We start from the raw sequence: 16,903 nt of genomic DNA, 5'->3' as shown, positions 1-16,903 counted from the left end.
ATTGAAAACTGCTTTGCTTTGAGAGCAACTGTGTATATGGGAAAACACACACAAACTCTGAGCTTGACTTGTGAACTGATGTTCTGACAGGCTGTGTGGTTAAACAGGAATCAGATTGATTTTTATACTTTCTAACCAAGTTGCATGTGATTACAACTCAAAAAATAAAATAAAGTGTTATTAACATTAAAATATGAAGTGATTTACATATGCATGTGAGTCTATACAAATTGGTTCCAGATGCAAAAGTGGTTTCTGCCCGATGGTGAATCACTGAATCACATATCATACATACATATAATTATCCACACCAGTTTTTTTTTTTTTTTTACGAAGCTACGAGAATCCTTTTGTGCTCAAAAAAAACAAAAATATTACTTTATTGAACAATTTGTCTCCTCCTCGTCACCCTGGTGACATTTTGGAGAGTATCACATACAGTACATGAACAATGTATGCTGCTCTTGTTTTAGCAGCACTGTAAGTGGATGCATTGTTTACACTTTAAACTGAACGTAAACCACGTATCCGCATACATACGTTGCATACCTTTACATATGTGAAATTTCTAAAATGGCACCAGGGTGATGCGGAGGAGATGAATTGTTGAATAAAGTCATTGTTTTTGTTTTCTTTGCACACAAAAAGTATTTTCATAGCTTTGTAAAACATGAGGGTGAGTAATTTTGTTTTTTTGTGGGGTGAACTATCCCTTTAAAGTGTACTGCTCATTGCACTTACAAACATTTATGCTAAACTAAAATATACTTTAATGCAATTTCTGTTGGCACTTGTTTGTGTATGCCAACTGAAAATATAATTGTAATTAGTATTACACATTTGTAAAAATTAAGTTGCAGTTTAGTACATTTCAAATATATTAACTTTAAAATTATAATCAAGTACTTAACTTTAGTATAAACAATCACAGAAGTGTACTATCTTTGAGATTTGAAGTGTACTACAAGTGCACATTCGGTACGTCATGCTTCTTTTTCACAACGCTTCAAAATAATAAATAAGGATTAATAATTCATTTTCAAATGACTTGAATGAATAATTCTTTAAAAGAAAAGTATCCAATGTCTCAGTGAGTTTTTGACTATTTAAAATTCATTATTTCTTACTTTTACAGAATATGATGGCTACCATCTGAAAACATTGCTTATTTAACTTCACAGCCACATAACATACTAACTCCTGGCTAAGTTATTTTGGGACTGTTAATTATTCTAACCTCTGGTGGGAAAGACATTTAGAGACGTCTTATACATTTTAAATGAATACCCCTGCTGTATATAAATAAACAGTGCACAAAACACACAGAAGAGATCACACACACCCACACAGATAAATGCATACGTGCAGAAACTTTGAGTCGGACATCTCTGGCAAGAAATGCCACTTTGGGCTATTTGTGTAATGCGCAGAAGCCTGTGTGTGCGAGTGCATGTGAGGAAGAGGCAGTCTGCAAAAAATAGATAAATAAATTAATAAATAAATGCAAGGCTTATATAATATGCAAGGTGAGAGTGCACTCAAATAACCAGGAGGGATGGTACCACGTCAAATATTCATCTCTCTCTCTGTCTCTCTCATTAACAGCCACTCAAGTCATGAGTCAGTACGGGACAAACTATTGTGTGACAGTCCAGTTCACCCTCACTCTCTCCATTGGTTCAGACCATGTTAAATGCTCCTGTTTATTTGCCATGAGGTAAAAGGAGCCACACAGGCCTGGCACGACTGCATCGCTCGAAGCATGAGATTACATCATCACAGCCAACAAAAACCTGACCCCACAGCACGCTCGCTCTCCAGGGACACCGTCTAAAGATATTCTTAAAGAAAATAAAAAATTGAATAAGGGAACAGAAGACAAAAGTTCAACCCTGAAGCACAGATTAATATTTAATGCACTCTTTAACAACATCTGCCCATCTCATTTTATGTGTAAATCACCAGAGTAGACTCCACATGCCTTAATAGGATTCAACATTGTACTATCTCTTCATTGTATTGTATTGTTTTTAGGTCCTACATTCGCTATCCAAGGTCCTGAAGTGAGCTGTCCTGTTGAAATCAGTTCCAACCCTGTTAAAACACACCTATCATCTGCCATCTTGGAACGATCAACCATGAGACCTGTTTGAAAAAAAGTCAATGGAGAAGCTGAATAAACAGCTTTTGTGTGGGAACAGTTCAAAATATATTAACTGACTGCTACATATTTATCCTGTTTGCCTTGACAAACATTTTGTAGTACTTTTGTTTACTTGTTTTAGAAGGGAAAAAACGGGCATTGTTTGGCAGATAGGATATATTCAAACTACAATCTACTTATTTATATAATCTATATTAAACATCAGAAATAATCAAACTTAATGTAAACTATGAACACTGCACTGTAATTATTCTGTTTATTTGTTTAATAGTTAAAAGCTCAATTTAAGGAAAGAATATAGTGTGCATGTGTTTTTGAATTATTTTCTATTGTAATTATTTAAGTTAATTATCTTGTTCAAACCAGCTGTTTATGGTTTACAATGTACATTTAAAAGAAAACAATTTATGCAAAAGTTTGCTGCAATGTACTATCATTTAATAACACATTTACAGTACTGTTTAAACAATAGGGGGTTAATAAGATTTCAATTCTTCTCAATACCTGATAATTTCAATATGCAAGGATGCCCAAAATTGTTTAAAGGTTAAAGAACTTTCTGTTACAAAGGATTTCTTTTTCAAATAAATCCTGCATTCTGAAACAGGCATCACTGTATCAACAAAAAATCTGATACTGAGCAGTTTTCAACAGTGATAATAATAATAATAAAAAAGTTTCTTGAGCAGCAAATCAGCACATTAGAATGATTTCTGAAGGATCATGTGATCATGTGCAGACTGGAGGAATGATGCTGAAAATTCAGCTTTGCATCTTAGGCATAAATTACATTCTACAAATTTTAAAATAGAAAACAGTTATTTTAAATTTCACAATATTATAGATTTTTCTGTATTTTTAAGCAAATAAATGCAGCCTTAGGGACTTCTTTTTTAAAATATTTCTAAATCTTTCCAATTCCGAACTTTTGAATTGTAGTATTTGATTTCATAAATAAATCAAATAAATCAAAGACGGTCTTTTTATCCAACTCCTTACATTGATTCATTAGAATCAAACAGACTCTTCTCTAATCAGAAATCATTTACATACTAATACAATTCAATTTACAATGGAATCTGCACTATGCAGAATTATCTGACATTTATGACAAAAACATCTTGAACGATTCAGAAAGACTGAGTGATTGACAACCAGGTACTTTGCAGTACAGCATAATGAGTAGACTGTGTTTCTGTCCCTCACAGCAGGGAAATAGGAACAAAAAGTACTTGTGTTATAATGTGCTCACCATAAAGCAAGTGTATTATTACGGATAGTTTTTCACAGAAGCCTAGGCATAACACAACAAAGAGCTGCCTCACTACAACAGCTCCAGTTTACATTAAAGATGCTCTAAAATGGTTGTTACCTCTTAATGCTACACACAGTGAACAAACTTAATTTGAAACTTTCTCATGTATGACACACAAACACACACATACCAACACATTACCAAACAAACCCCTACTGAACAATGACTAAGCGAGAGCTGTCTTTATCTTTGTATTGTGTCCCTTAGAGCCACACTACACCCATCCAGTAGCTCTGAACACACTCATCTCACACTGTTAGCACTGCTGACATGAATGACACCTCAAACTGTGTGGCTTATTGAGGAGAGATGATGTGAAAACAAGCTAAAATCCCATGTACTGTACTTACTTGCACTGAAGGAGGAACCAAAGCCATTTCTAGGGAATATAATACTATAATAGAATCAGAGGATAGGCTACTTGTATTTAATTAAACATCTATTAACGACCAGAACACCCAGCAAACATATACAGTAGAAGTATTGTCGCAATGAGTTTCGCACAGGCATACCCAAATTAGATTTCCTTCAGAAAATGTAGAAATCTATTCAAGTAAATTGTGGCTGAACTGTTTGATTGTAAAAAGAAAAGATAAGGCATAGTTCCAGGAGAGATAAAGGAAGAAAGATAGTGGGGTAGAACAGAAAACGTGATTTTATTGCTTCAGCACACACACATGGAAAGAGATGGAAGAGGAAAAGGACAGAGCAATTATTTGTTACAGCAATAAAACAAAGCCTTTTCCTATCTGATAATTCATATATTTAATGATTAAACTGTCCACGCTCATTCAATAAACCAAGATGGAAAAGGACAGGTGTGTGTTTGTGTATATGTGTGAGAGGGACAGAGACAGATGGGGAGGAAGAAACTATCATAAAAATAGCAAATTCGAAGGCATGGACTCAAGCCTAAAGAGCAAATCCTGTCAACTTGTCTTCCCCGGTGTATAGTGAGAGTTTCTGCTGGTGATAGTTAGCTCCATGCTAAGATCTTGCATAACTGACCTGCTGGGAGCGCAGCATTAGGAAACAGTATTGCTAAAATGAAAATAAACCATAATTATGCAAATGTATGATATGAAAACAATGTTGGGTAATTAGGCTTCTCTCAATTCACTAAGAGTTGGAAAATAACAACAGAGCAATGTCTTCAGCACAGAATATGTGGTCACATTTACACTGTTACCTGTGATATTCATTAACCTTAAGTGTATGAAACATGGGCGCATGAGTCCTCCCACACTATTTGTAGCACAACATGAATGTCATGTCACTTGCAAGGTGTTTTATAACTTTTCTAATAGATTTTTTGTCTGGCGGACAATAAAGGAGACAAAAATGCACCATATTTTGAACACTTCTCTTGATACTGCCTCCTTAGGGGAAGAAATTTTTGATAAAAGCATCTGATAAATGCATAAAAATAAATAGCAGTTCACGATAGGTCAAAATAAATGAACGTTTAGCTGAATTTCATATCAAGCACACAAATGTTACATAAATAAAGATCGCAGCAGTAATTAACACCCCTGGCTCATTGTAATTGCACTCAGGTCACACTAATTAAACACTCTCACACTGCGTGTTTCGGACTCCCTGACAGGATGTCTGACATGATACAGGTGATTCAAACACACCTTTACTTCTTGCACTCATTCTTTCCATTTACTGCACAATGCCAGTTGACTTCACATACTGTTGAGAAGTTGACATATTATTTTAAAAAGCATTTTGCTAATTATTTTTAAATTCGCATGCATGCATGCAAGTTTTATGAACCCATATTGAGAAGACACATGAAGTATTATTTCTTCTGAAAATTCATTTGTGACCATTTATGGACCAGTGAAGACAAAAGCTGGTACAAAGACACTGTGACAAGACACAAGATGAATGCATTTAAAAATAAAGTCAATGGACACATTATAACTACCCACATGCAGAATTAAGCTTAATTACACAGTACAGTATAAATGTGACTGTGGAGAATTGGCTGCCATTAATAGCACGTTCAAGCGAAAAAAAGGTGATAATCGTTCGCACTAGTATTCGTGTGGTATTAAATGAAATAATGTAAGCTTACAGTAAATGCAGAGTAAAACTATATATCCACACCTGCTGTGATGAGTTGCCTATGGTGCGAAACCCTCCCTGAGAGTAAATCATAATATAGCACATTCAAAATGTCAAACAGAAATGCTCCATATGCCACATTATGGGAAGATCACAAATTACACGCAGTCATGGTTTCTTGCACCAAAACATTGTTTTTTAGTCATTTAGATTTGTCCATTTTCCACCATCTGATCCTCAGAACTAAAACTGCTTTTACTTCTACAACAATATTACTTTAAGTGGTTACACTTTATTTGACAAGACCCTTATTGCACATTAATATAGTATTAACAGTAAATTATGAATCATTACACACAACTAACCCTAGAACCATAACCACATGCTAACTTTAGATTGATGCATGTAATATTACTTAAAATCTAAATGTATAATACACAAGGACATAAAAATAAAGTGTAACTCTGTATGTAAATTATCTCTGTTACGATTGGCTTAGCACTGCAATCCAGGGTAGTTCACACTGTTGCTCATCAAGGTGGTTTGTTGCTGAATAATGAACAGGTGTTGGGAGGTTGGACTGAATAGGAAGCTGGCATTAAGAACTGGCAGTAAACGTGAGATAAGCAGCTATTTATACACCTGAAGCACCGTGATAGGCATAATTACATGAATGTGCGCCTCTATGTTTAGAGAATCAATTCAATGTGTGATCATGTGACTCAGATGCTATTTTTAAACAAATTAATTAAATAACACTAAAATATGATCTTAATCAATTAACAATGATGACTAGATTTCCTGCAACTAGAAGCTCTTGTTCTATTTCCAATAGCAAAGAGTTGTGTAAAGGCCCTCATGTCAACATTTCCCAGTGCACTGAACTACATTCAGTGATTCGTCACCCAGAGTGTCACACTGCATGCTTTAACATGCGTTAACGTGGCTCTTCAAGTTCAAACAACTTCAGCATAACCCTGACCCTGTTTGCAGTTAACCTTTTAAAGAGCAGCCAATTTTTTGTAATCCTGTACAATGGTGGAGGTCAAAGCAATAACCTGTGTAATACACTTACATTAGAGACACATGATTATACATGATTACAGAAATGTTTAACACTGGGACCCACATATCTGAACTATAAGATTATAAGATATTACATATAATTATATATTATATTGGAATTAAAATTTAAGTACTGAGTAATATTAATTAACTACGTGAACTTACTACATGGTTAGGGTTAGGATAAGGGTTTGGCTTAGGGTTATTTGTATCTAATTATGCATATTTATTGTTAATAAGTGCATGTCATGTGTAACATGGACACTTTAAAATAAAGTGTTATCAAGATGATAATTAAATTAAAAATTTGATTAAACTGAAACGATGCACTTATACTTATGTACGTACACATTTTTACATCATACTTTTTTTTTTTAAATGCACGCTATTATATCTTTAACTTCTGTAATTACATCACAGTGCTGACCCCCCCCCCAAACCCATCCACTACCCCCCCCATAAAATCCACTTTTAAACATAACCATATCAGGAAACCTGTCCATAAACTTTCCCATATTCCACCTCTCTAGCAGTAAAAGTTCTAAATGAGCACAAATTGTACTAAACAATTCATAATTAGTAGTTAAAGCAATCTAATATAAAGTGGAACCTAACTTTGTACATGCAAATTCGACACATTGAGACACCTGAATGGAAGCCAGCATGAGGAGGGAATGCCCCAAATACAAAGAAAAAGAAAAGAAACCATGACACTCCCGTGGACCTAGTTTGATGACCTCAATTCTGAAAGAAAACAACAACAACAACAACGGTGCATTCAATACAACAGAGAGCAACAGTTAAGTTCTAGAAGTGAAAATGGCATTCATTTTGAGCATTGATTTGTAATGATAACTTTCAGACAGAGCTACTGTGAGCTCAGAAGAAGTTAGTCAATGGTATATGCATCACTGAAGCCATAATACGGCATTATTTCAACTTATTTTTAAAATAATGTTTAACAACAGAATTCCCTTCCCGTCCCACTCCCACGAAACACAGCAAATGATGTAACAGAATCTTCCTACGCTCTCAAACTACTCATATGTTGGTGTGTATATGAATCTTTTGCAATAAACATAAAATCTACTATTTCACATAATCAACATCTTTAAATAGTTGTTTATTTATCCGTCATATTTATTTTAAAACCTCATTCTCAATGCTTGTTCTCATTCACAATTGTTTGTAGTTCTTTCCTTCCTATAAGTCGTTTAGTACATATGCTTGTACTTTTATCTTTCTCTCTGACTTTCGATTACATTTTAGTTTCAAATTAGAATTTGTAATGTTTGATTCACCTTATACCTCTTTAATTCTTTGACTTTTTAAAAAATACCTATAGGACACATGAATGGGAAATACTTCCAGAAGCAAGGCCCCTGAAAAAGTTAATTCTACAGCACAAGCACTTTAAGGGGAATAGCTCAGGAATCAGATTAAAACACACATATAGATTTCTCATCATATTCACTGAATATGGATCAGCCTGCTAGTACTGAACATAGACAGTGAAATGAAAATGTATTCTGAGTGTGTGTGGCTATGGCAGCAATGCTTTCAAGGCGACACATTTAAAGACTATTCAACTGTTGTGACCAATTCCTAATGATATCATTAGATCACATTATTTTCCCCTCTTGGTTATGCCAGCAGAATCGCCAATTCAAAGGTTGAGAAAGTTGATAAATAATTATGAAAACAAAGATGATGAATCATCTTCAACAAGAGCAGGGATTATTAAGTAAAAAGGGTCAAATGTATTTTTATGTTGTCTAACTGCAAATGCTCAAAGCTATTCCAAAGGACACAAACGGCAGAGGTCAACAGGAACAGAGAGGTTCAGACGGCTGGCACACAGTCTGAGACATCAGAAGCACTCCAAAAGCACAACATGGGTCAGTAATTAACCCCTGCGGGACAACCCCGACCTAATGCAGATAAAGAGAGTCAGATGACAACTGAAAGATGGAGAGAGGATCAAATACAGCATTTACTGTAAGACTACATGGAGATGAGCGAGCTAAAATGGAGGAGTGCGAAGAGTGAGAGAGAAAGACCTTCTCTCAGCATGTTCGAGTCTAAAAGAGAAACGGTGGAACACACACACTGATTCTCCATCTGTTGGCCACAGAGAGGGCAGCACACATGAAAAGAGAGAGAGACACCTAAAAACATAAGGAGAGAGAGTTTAAAAAAAGCTCATAACTCATAAATGGAGAGACCGAATCAAAAGAAAGAGAGTGAGGGAGAAAAGAGCACGAAGGGGAAAAAGTGGAGAGAAGATATGAATAAAGAATGACCTCTGACCTGAAGCAGTGAAAAGAGGATGCTGGGATTGTGAGAGATGAGTGTGAAAAGGGGATGAGACAAGCTTCAGAAAGCGGAATGATGTCAGGAATAGCGTGCTTCATGCTTTGGGAAAGACAATGAAGACTCTTTTATGGTGGAAAAGTGCCCTTAAAAATAACTCAATAGACTGGACTTGAGGATAAATGCATTAAAAAGACAATTCGCCTAAAAATGAATAGTCTTTCATCATTTTCTCACCCTTCGAAACTGTATGACACTCTTATGGGGAGGGGAAAACTTTCTTTTTAAAATGAAAGTGAATGAAAACTGAAGCTTGTGTATTAAAAAAGTAGATCTAAGTTTGACTAGTGCACCATATATCAGACACAGGTCACAGGGTTTAACAGCACACTGAAGGGGATGATTATGTGAATACATTACTTAAATGTCATTCTGTTTTCAATGTCATTGATGTTCTTAAATTCTCAAAGTTCATTATATGTCGCGTTTCCACCGAAATTACCCGGAATATTTGTACCAGGAACTTTTTTCCCAGGAACTTTTTTCACCGCAGACCTGTTGCTTTCTGCGTTTCCATCACAGTGTAGAGTACCAGGAAGATTAGACAAAGTACCGCTGATTTAAAAAAATAATAAAAAAAGTACGCTGATTTTGGATGTGCATCATTGGTAGTTAGTTCTGACTGCGTGCATTCGACTGGGGAGTGTGATGTCCGCGACGACGCGAATCCTGTAATTTTTCTCTGTATATTTACAATAAAACGAAATAGGATATCAAATACCACTGCCTCCTTTGGTTTTCATTTAAGCATAATAACAGCTGCAGAAATGTACTTAGTTCAGGGATATGTGTATATGCAGCCATTACAATGAAACGAAATATTATATAAATTTGCCTTTTTTATTTTCATTTTAACATATGGATAAATTGAATACAGACCAAAGAAAACCTGTTAGATTTACCCCGCGGCTGAATTATATTTTATGTTTAACCACTGAAGAGACATCAGAGCCAGCAGCACATATCAGAAGGTCTATCCCAGGAGAGGCTGCTCTCTGCGGATACATGAGGACTGAGCTCCCGCTGATCGAGTGGAGCTCACCGTCTACGAGATCGGCGAAACACATTTTTAAATAGGCGCTGGCTTTATAAATAAACCATAGCTTTGAGTTTTAAACAACTAAATTCTCGCCTGAAATACCTTTAAAATTACATTTCATTACACAATAACAGTAATATTTTGAAAATTTTCATCCAAATAAATGGTGGTTGAACTCAACCAGTGCTGCGTGAACTCAACCAATCAGGATGTTTAGCGCCAAAGTCCCGCCCCCGAAAGTTCCGGAACTTTGAAAAAGTACCACCTCGCCAGCAGGGACTTTCTGAGGGGCATTTTTTTACCTGGAACTTTATTTAGTTCCTGGTTCCTGCGGTGGTAACACACCGAGTACCAGGCCAAAGTCCCTAGTTCCTGGGTAAAGTTCCTGCGGTGGAAATGCGGCTATAGTTGTATAAAAAAAGAGTAATCAGTACAATTCTTTTAAATTTCCACAAATTTGGAGGAACATGCAGACATGAGAGTGAGCAAATTATGAAGTACTAAGATTATTCAAACGAAAACTGAAATAAAAATAAAGTAATATTTAAAAAGCATTTTAAGGCATTAACATGTGCTTTGTAAGTACAAACCCAACTCCAAAAAAGTTGGGACACTGTCAAAATTGTGAATAAAAACAGAATGCAATGATGTGGGAGTTTCAAATTGTCAGTATTTTATTCAGAATACAACATAGATGACATATCAAATGTTTAAACTTAGATAAAAAAATAAGTTGATTTTAAATTTTATGGCATCAACATCTCAAAACAGTTTGAAAAAGGCCATCCCCTCTTTTTTTATAACAGTCTGCAAATGTCTGGGGACTGAGGAGACAAGTCGCTCAAGTTTAGGAATAGGAATGTTTTCCCATTCTTGTCTAATACAGGCTTCTAGTTGTTCAACTGTCTTAGGTCTTCTTTGTCACATCTTCCTCTTTATGAAGTGACAAATGATTTCTATGGGTGAACGATCTGGACTGCAGACTGGCCATTTCAGTACCTGGATCCTTCTTCAACCGAGCCATGATGTTGTAATTGATGCAGTATGTGGTCTGGCATTGTCATGTTGGAAAATGCGAGGTCTTCCCTGAAAGAGACAATGTCTGGATGGGAGCATATGTTGTTCTAGAACTTGGATATACCTTTCAGCATTGATGGTGCCTTTCCAGATGTTTAAGCTGTCCATGCCACACGCACTCATGCAACCCCATACCATCAGAGATGCAGGCTTCTGAACTGAGCGCTGATAACAACTTGGGTTGTCCTTGTCCTCTTTAGTCCTGGTGACATGGCGTCCCATTTTTCCAAAAAGAAACTTCAAATTTTGATTTGTCTGACCACAGAACAGTTTTCCACTTTGCCACAGTCCATTTTAAATGAGCCTTGGCCCAGAGAAAACGCCTGAGCTTCTGGATTATATTTAGATATGGCTTCTTTCTATAGAGATTTAGCCGGCAATGGCGAATGGCATGGAGGATTGTGTTCACTGACAATGTTTTCTGGAAGTATTCCCGAGTGTTGTGATTTCCATTATAGTATCATTCCTGTATGTGATGCAGTGCCGTCTAAGGGCCTGAAGATCACGGGCATCCAGTATGGTTTTCTGGCCTTGACCCTTACGCACAGAGATTGTTCCAGATTCTCTGACTCTTTGGATGATATTATGCACTATTGATGATGATAACTAACTCTTTGCAATTTTTCTCTGAGAAACTACTTTCTGATATTGCTCCACTATTTTTCGCCACAGCATTGGGGGAATTGGTGATCCTCTGCCCATCTTGACTTCTGAGAGACATTGCCAATCTGAGAGGCTCTTTTTATATCCAATCATGTTGCCAATTGACCTAAAAAGTTACAAATTGGTCCTCCAGCTGTTCCTTATTTGTACATTTAACTTTTCCAGCCTCTTATTGCTACCTGTCCCAACTTTTTTGGAATGTGTAGCCCTCATGAAATCCAAAATGAGCCAATATTTGGCATGACATTTCAAAATGTCTCACTTTCAACATTTTATGTGTTATCTATATTCTAAAATATAAGTTTATGAGATTTTTAAATCATTCCATTCCTTTTTTTACTCACAATTTGTACAGTGTCCCAACTTTTTTGGAATCGAGTTTGTACTAATAAACAGCTATTAATAGTACAAATAAATATGCTAGTAGCAATATGCATGTTAATAAGCAAATATAGTGCGATTTGGTCCTTAAAATAAATTGTTATGATAACAGCTTCCTATCACCCCTAAAATTGCTCTTTTTTCTTAACACATGTTGATAGCCTACTAAACTCAACAAAAAAAAGGCACGTTACATATTTATCTATTTTTACAATATTGTGCAGTCTACCATCCTAAAATTAAGGAAACCTTTAGTCGGCACGGCCATTATAACAGGTTGAAAATTGCCAAGGAGGACATAAATCTGAGGTCATTATGCTAAACGCTGGAGCACAAGCATAATTAAAATTATAGTGAAGGACCTAATAACAGGATCTCAAATAAATCTAGACAAAAATGGAAGCGTTTCATTTGCTGCCTCCGCTGTGATCTCTGTAGTACTGGAACAAACTGCCCAGCCAATCAGCACAGTCTTACACCCACATAAATAACTGATATGTGTTCCTTACTAATGACTAACAGCCCCATGGGAGGAGGATGCAGAGAGAGAGAGAAAGAGAGAGGCCAGACCATTGCCTGTAACATCAGTGAATTGTTTTTTTTTTTTTTTGTAAACGGACACAAACTGTTCAAAATTTAATTTTCAGCATAATGAGTTGGATTGTCAATCAATTCTGGTGTTTCATGTATTCCCCTATGTCAAGAGGTAGATAAATACAGTGAGCTGGGGGGGGGGGGGTTCTTTTTTGTGTTCAAGGGCATTTGCAACCCTGTAGAAATGCTCAGAAACACTCCATTTGATGTCAATTAAAGTGCCAAATCTGAACTTTGAACATCACACTGAACACTTGTGAGAAATACTAAACCTGTTCCCCCAATCAACCTGGTTTCTTTTAAAGCTTTTTCTGAACACGATGTTTCAACATTGTTAAAGGAGAGTGATGGATTGTTCTAGTCAATAATTTCAGACAGGCAAGGATGTATGAGGCAGAAGATGAACAGATCTGAAAGCTCTTGAGAAACTTGAGTACAGAATACAGGGGTTGTGCAGCTGCCGGCGATGAGCAAGCAAACATAATTATATGAGTTGGGTAGCGGGTTGAGCTCAATGAGGCAGAGAGGAAGAAACACGCTGAGTCTGATGCTCTGTAGCTGCTGCTTTTGTTGACGCCTGGATCACCCAAGGATGCAGATAAAAACATCTGCAGAATAGTTAACCTTTCACCCACCAACAACAAACTTATTTAGAACTGAAAAAACAAGGAAGCATAAAGCTTGAGGAAAATAGGCAAACAAAATGACGAGAGAAGTGGGTATTTCAAACACAGTTTGGGCTTTTGCCAAAAACAAAAATGTAGGTCTCATCTCTATATGAAGTGTTTTACAATGTGCTATCCAAACTGCACCCAAAATAAACCCTCAAATAATTAAGAGTCAAGTTTCTTACATTTTAGGGCCATATTTAGTAAACAGGGCAAATTAGCGTTAGAGCACTATTCCATAACAGCACCAATGGGAGGGGAAAAATCTGTGGATGATTTACTGACGATGTGCACATTAAAGAACAGACGCTGCTAGATGATTTCCATAATGACCAGCGCAATCTACCAAGAGCAGCGTAAATTACCACCTGCTTTAAGACCAACAAAAAACAACCCTATAGGTCATTTGTGCAAGCACCTTATTACAACCTGTATTTAAGTTTTAAAGTTTAGTGCCCATCTATTGGGCGTAAGAATAATGACAGTATCGTGTTACGTCTGTCATCATGAAATGACGTATGACTGTCAATACCAATCAAAATGCGTGTTTATTTAAATGCAATTCGTGGACTTTTCACGTGATCCAACTCAATCTCACGGCAATTTGTATTTTTTTTATTAGGTGGCTAATGCCTATGAATTTGAATGAATGACCACACCTAACCCCACCCCTAAACGTACCCTCACAGAAAACATGCAACATCTTGATTTACAGAGCATATACATTTCATGAATGTGTGTTCTCCGGGATCGAAACCCATGATCACATGATTGTATATTGTTGTTTAACGCGATGCTCTACCAACTGAGTTACACGAAACAGAATTATGATGCAGAAAAAGAGTACAAAGCATTAATATGAAAGTGTCCTGTTACCAATAAGGGGTGCAATTGTAGTATACGCTCTGATGGGTCGTATTTCAGGGATTTTGTCAAACGAACTACAGTATGCGGGCGTATTGGTTGGAGGACATTTTGTTTTTGGGCATTAAATAATGGTGCAAATACCAGTGATTTGGCGAGCGCAAACATTAGTAAATTGCATTGTGTGATTCATTTTTAATACTCTCCTCCCATAGATTTTACGCCTGAAAGGGAAACTCTGACAAATATAGTCCATATTAAATAAGGTCAGATGCAAAAATAACCATGTGTACACCTTTTAAGTGCCAATTTTCAAAATAAATTCTCAAAATCAACTTATTTGTGATTTGTGGCCACACACTTTTCTGTTGACCAGGCTTGGTAATTCATATCAACATTCAACCTAAACCTCTCCAAATACAAAAAAAATATATAGCACAAATACTATATATTGCAAAAAAAGGCCTGAACATCCAGTAACCTGGATCCACTCTGATGAGGTTTAACTAAGGGAATGAGGCACTTACTGCTTCCGTAGAGTGGAGGTGTTGTTGGTCCCAGAGCTGTCGTTTCGCTCCAGTCGGCCCCTCTCCTCGACAGGGGCTGACCCACATGACAGGCCTCGGGTCAGTCTGGTCTGAGTCCGTCGAGCCGGGCCAGGCACCGTGGACGAGGGTATATTACTGCTGCTGTTCTGATGGACACCTGCAGCGCTGTGGTTTGGTAGAGATGACGGCTGGCTGGGCTTAGAGCTCTGGCTGTAGCTGTGGTTCTGCGTCGAGTTCTCGGTTCCCGGGATGCGATCATGCCGCAGGTCCTTGTTCTCCTGGTTGACCCGGTCTAGCTGTGTTTGGAGCTCCTCGATGCGTTTACGCTGGGTCTCTAGAAGTTTGGCTTGGTTCTCGATGATGTTATTGAGCTCCAGAAGATACTCCACAGCCCGACTCGGGCTGTCTGGGTTGGACTCCATGGTTTGGGCCTTACCCCTCCCCCCCCCACCCGATAAGTTCAGTGGGGGGGAGATAAAACAAAAGAGCCTGAAGGTAGAAACTTGATTGAAATGTCTTTTATCCTATATATTGCAACTTGAGTCTCAACAACTAAAAAACACCAGCAAAGAACATTTAAAGCACCAATGTTATATGCATCGACTGCATCTTAATGTTCATCCATGAATCCTTGTAAAAAAAAGTATAGGTGGTAACTGCAGCTCTCAGTAAAGGAGTTTAAAAGTCAATAATTTGCATCCTCCCAGCTGCAGTGATAGTGCTTCAACAAGTTAGTGAAGAAAGATGATGTATAAAGAAAAAAAAGACATTAGCTAATAGCTTTTCCTGACAAAAAGATCCACGTGACGACATGAAAACATAAGTGATGTAAATAAATGGCTATATTACAGTCAGAAATAACATCTACAGAGCACTGCTTCCACAAACCCAGTCATTATAGAATCCAGTCATCTTGAGATCTGCTGTGCTACACACAACTCCCACATGCTGAGGTAGCACAGCGGAAAATTGGGAACAGCAGCAAAAAGATATAAATCTAATCCCTGAAATCCACTAAGATCTGTATAGCTTGAGATAGACATCATACTGTAAAAATAAGAAAGAGCTTTTTTCATTAACAGAAAAGTTAGATTTCGTAAAACTGAACCATAAATGTAATGTCCACTCTTCCTTCATTCAGGCAGCAGAAGATTGATACATTAAAAGTCTATGAGACATGTGGACGCGCAGAGCGCGCGCTCCTCTTCTTCTACAATATAGTGTCAGTAATTTATATATTAAAAATAAAATGTACAAATATGGCTCCACATCCACAAAAATCCTACTTACTCTCTTTATCGGCGATTTCTTTTCTTCAACCCATTTTCATGGGTAGCTTTCAGTTAATCTCGAGCTCTCCGATTTCTTCGTACAATTTGCTCGTGTTTTGTTTGTTTTAATCTCGACGTCAGTCGAGTTTGCATAACTACATCGCTTAAGGCGGCATTTGTCTTTTCTCTCATACAACAGACTTTTCCCAGGCGTAAATCTAAGAGCTGGAGCACCTGCTGTAAAGTTGGCGCTCTTCTGTATTTCCCGAAGTAAGCTGCTGCTGCTCGCTGGAGGCGCGCGGAGGGTTTGGAGAGAGAGGAGCTCGCGCGGCTCAGGCTCGTGAGAGCGGTTTACACCTGACAGATCCGACAGACAGACACTGGCGGCCAGAGAAGCGGTAAACTCGTCTTCCCTGCGCTCGCCACTCAGTCAACCCACGCAAGATCTTTTCAGTACACGAGAGAGAGATTTCAACAAATGAAGCTCGAATCACACAAACATAGGCTACTACATATGCAAATTATTTCAGTAGCCTTACAAAATTACCATGGTTACAAGTTACAACATCTCTGCCAAAACACCACAGTTACAACGAGTAGGCCTATTGCCAAATAATTAATATTAGCGAAGTGATTTTTGGATCATAGCTGGTTTGGTTTAAGATCATCAGGCCAGTCATTAGTTGGTTTAGAGAACAGTTTTAAAATTGCTTGTTTTATTCTTCATTATTATTTTACTTTTATGTAAATCACTTTGAATTACCATTGTGTACGAAATGTGCTATATAAATAAACTTGCCTTGCC

The 16,903-nt window shown here is 37.2% G+C and overlaps 1 protein-coding gene across 7 annotated transcripts in view; it reads right to left on the bottom strand.

Annotated features, from left to right (window-relative positions):
- iqsec2b (IQ motif and Sec7 domain ArfGEF 2b) overlaps positions 1–16,509 on the bottom strand; it is a 67,246-nt gene extending 50,737 nt beyond the window's left edge. For 4 of the 7 annotated variants that reach the window (XM_052563078.1, XM_052563080.1, XM_052563081.1 and 1 more), the window contains exon 1: positions 14,807–16,509. In XM_052563078.1, coding sequence (XP_052419038.1) covers positions 14,807–15,249 — 443 coding nt within the window. In that variant the 5' untranslated portion in view covers positions 15,250–16,509. The remainder of the gene's footprint in view (positions 1–14,806) is intronic. The other 3 variants (XM_052563079.1, XM_052563083.1, XM_052563084.1) reach the window with 3 other exon arrangements.
- Positions 16,510–16,903: the final 394 nt, after the last annotated feature.

The sequence above is a fragment of the Carassius gibelio genome, chromosome B8, assembly GCF_023724105.1.
Source record: "Carassius gibelio isolate Cgi1373 ecotype wild population from Czech Republic chromosome B8, carGib1.2-hapl.c, whole genome shotgun sequence".
Classification (NCBI taxonomy): Eukaryota; Metazoa; Chordata; class Actinopteri; order Cypriniformes; family Cyprinidae; genus Carassius; species Carassius gibelio.
Note: the sequence above shows the minus strand (reverse complement) of the source record. Positions and strands in the feature narration are given on the sequence as shown.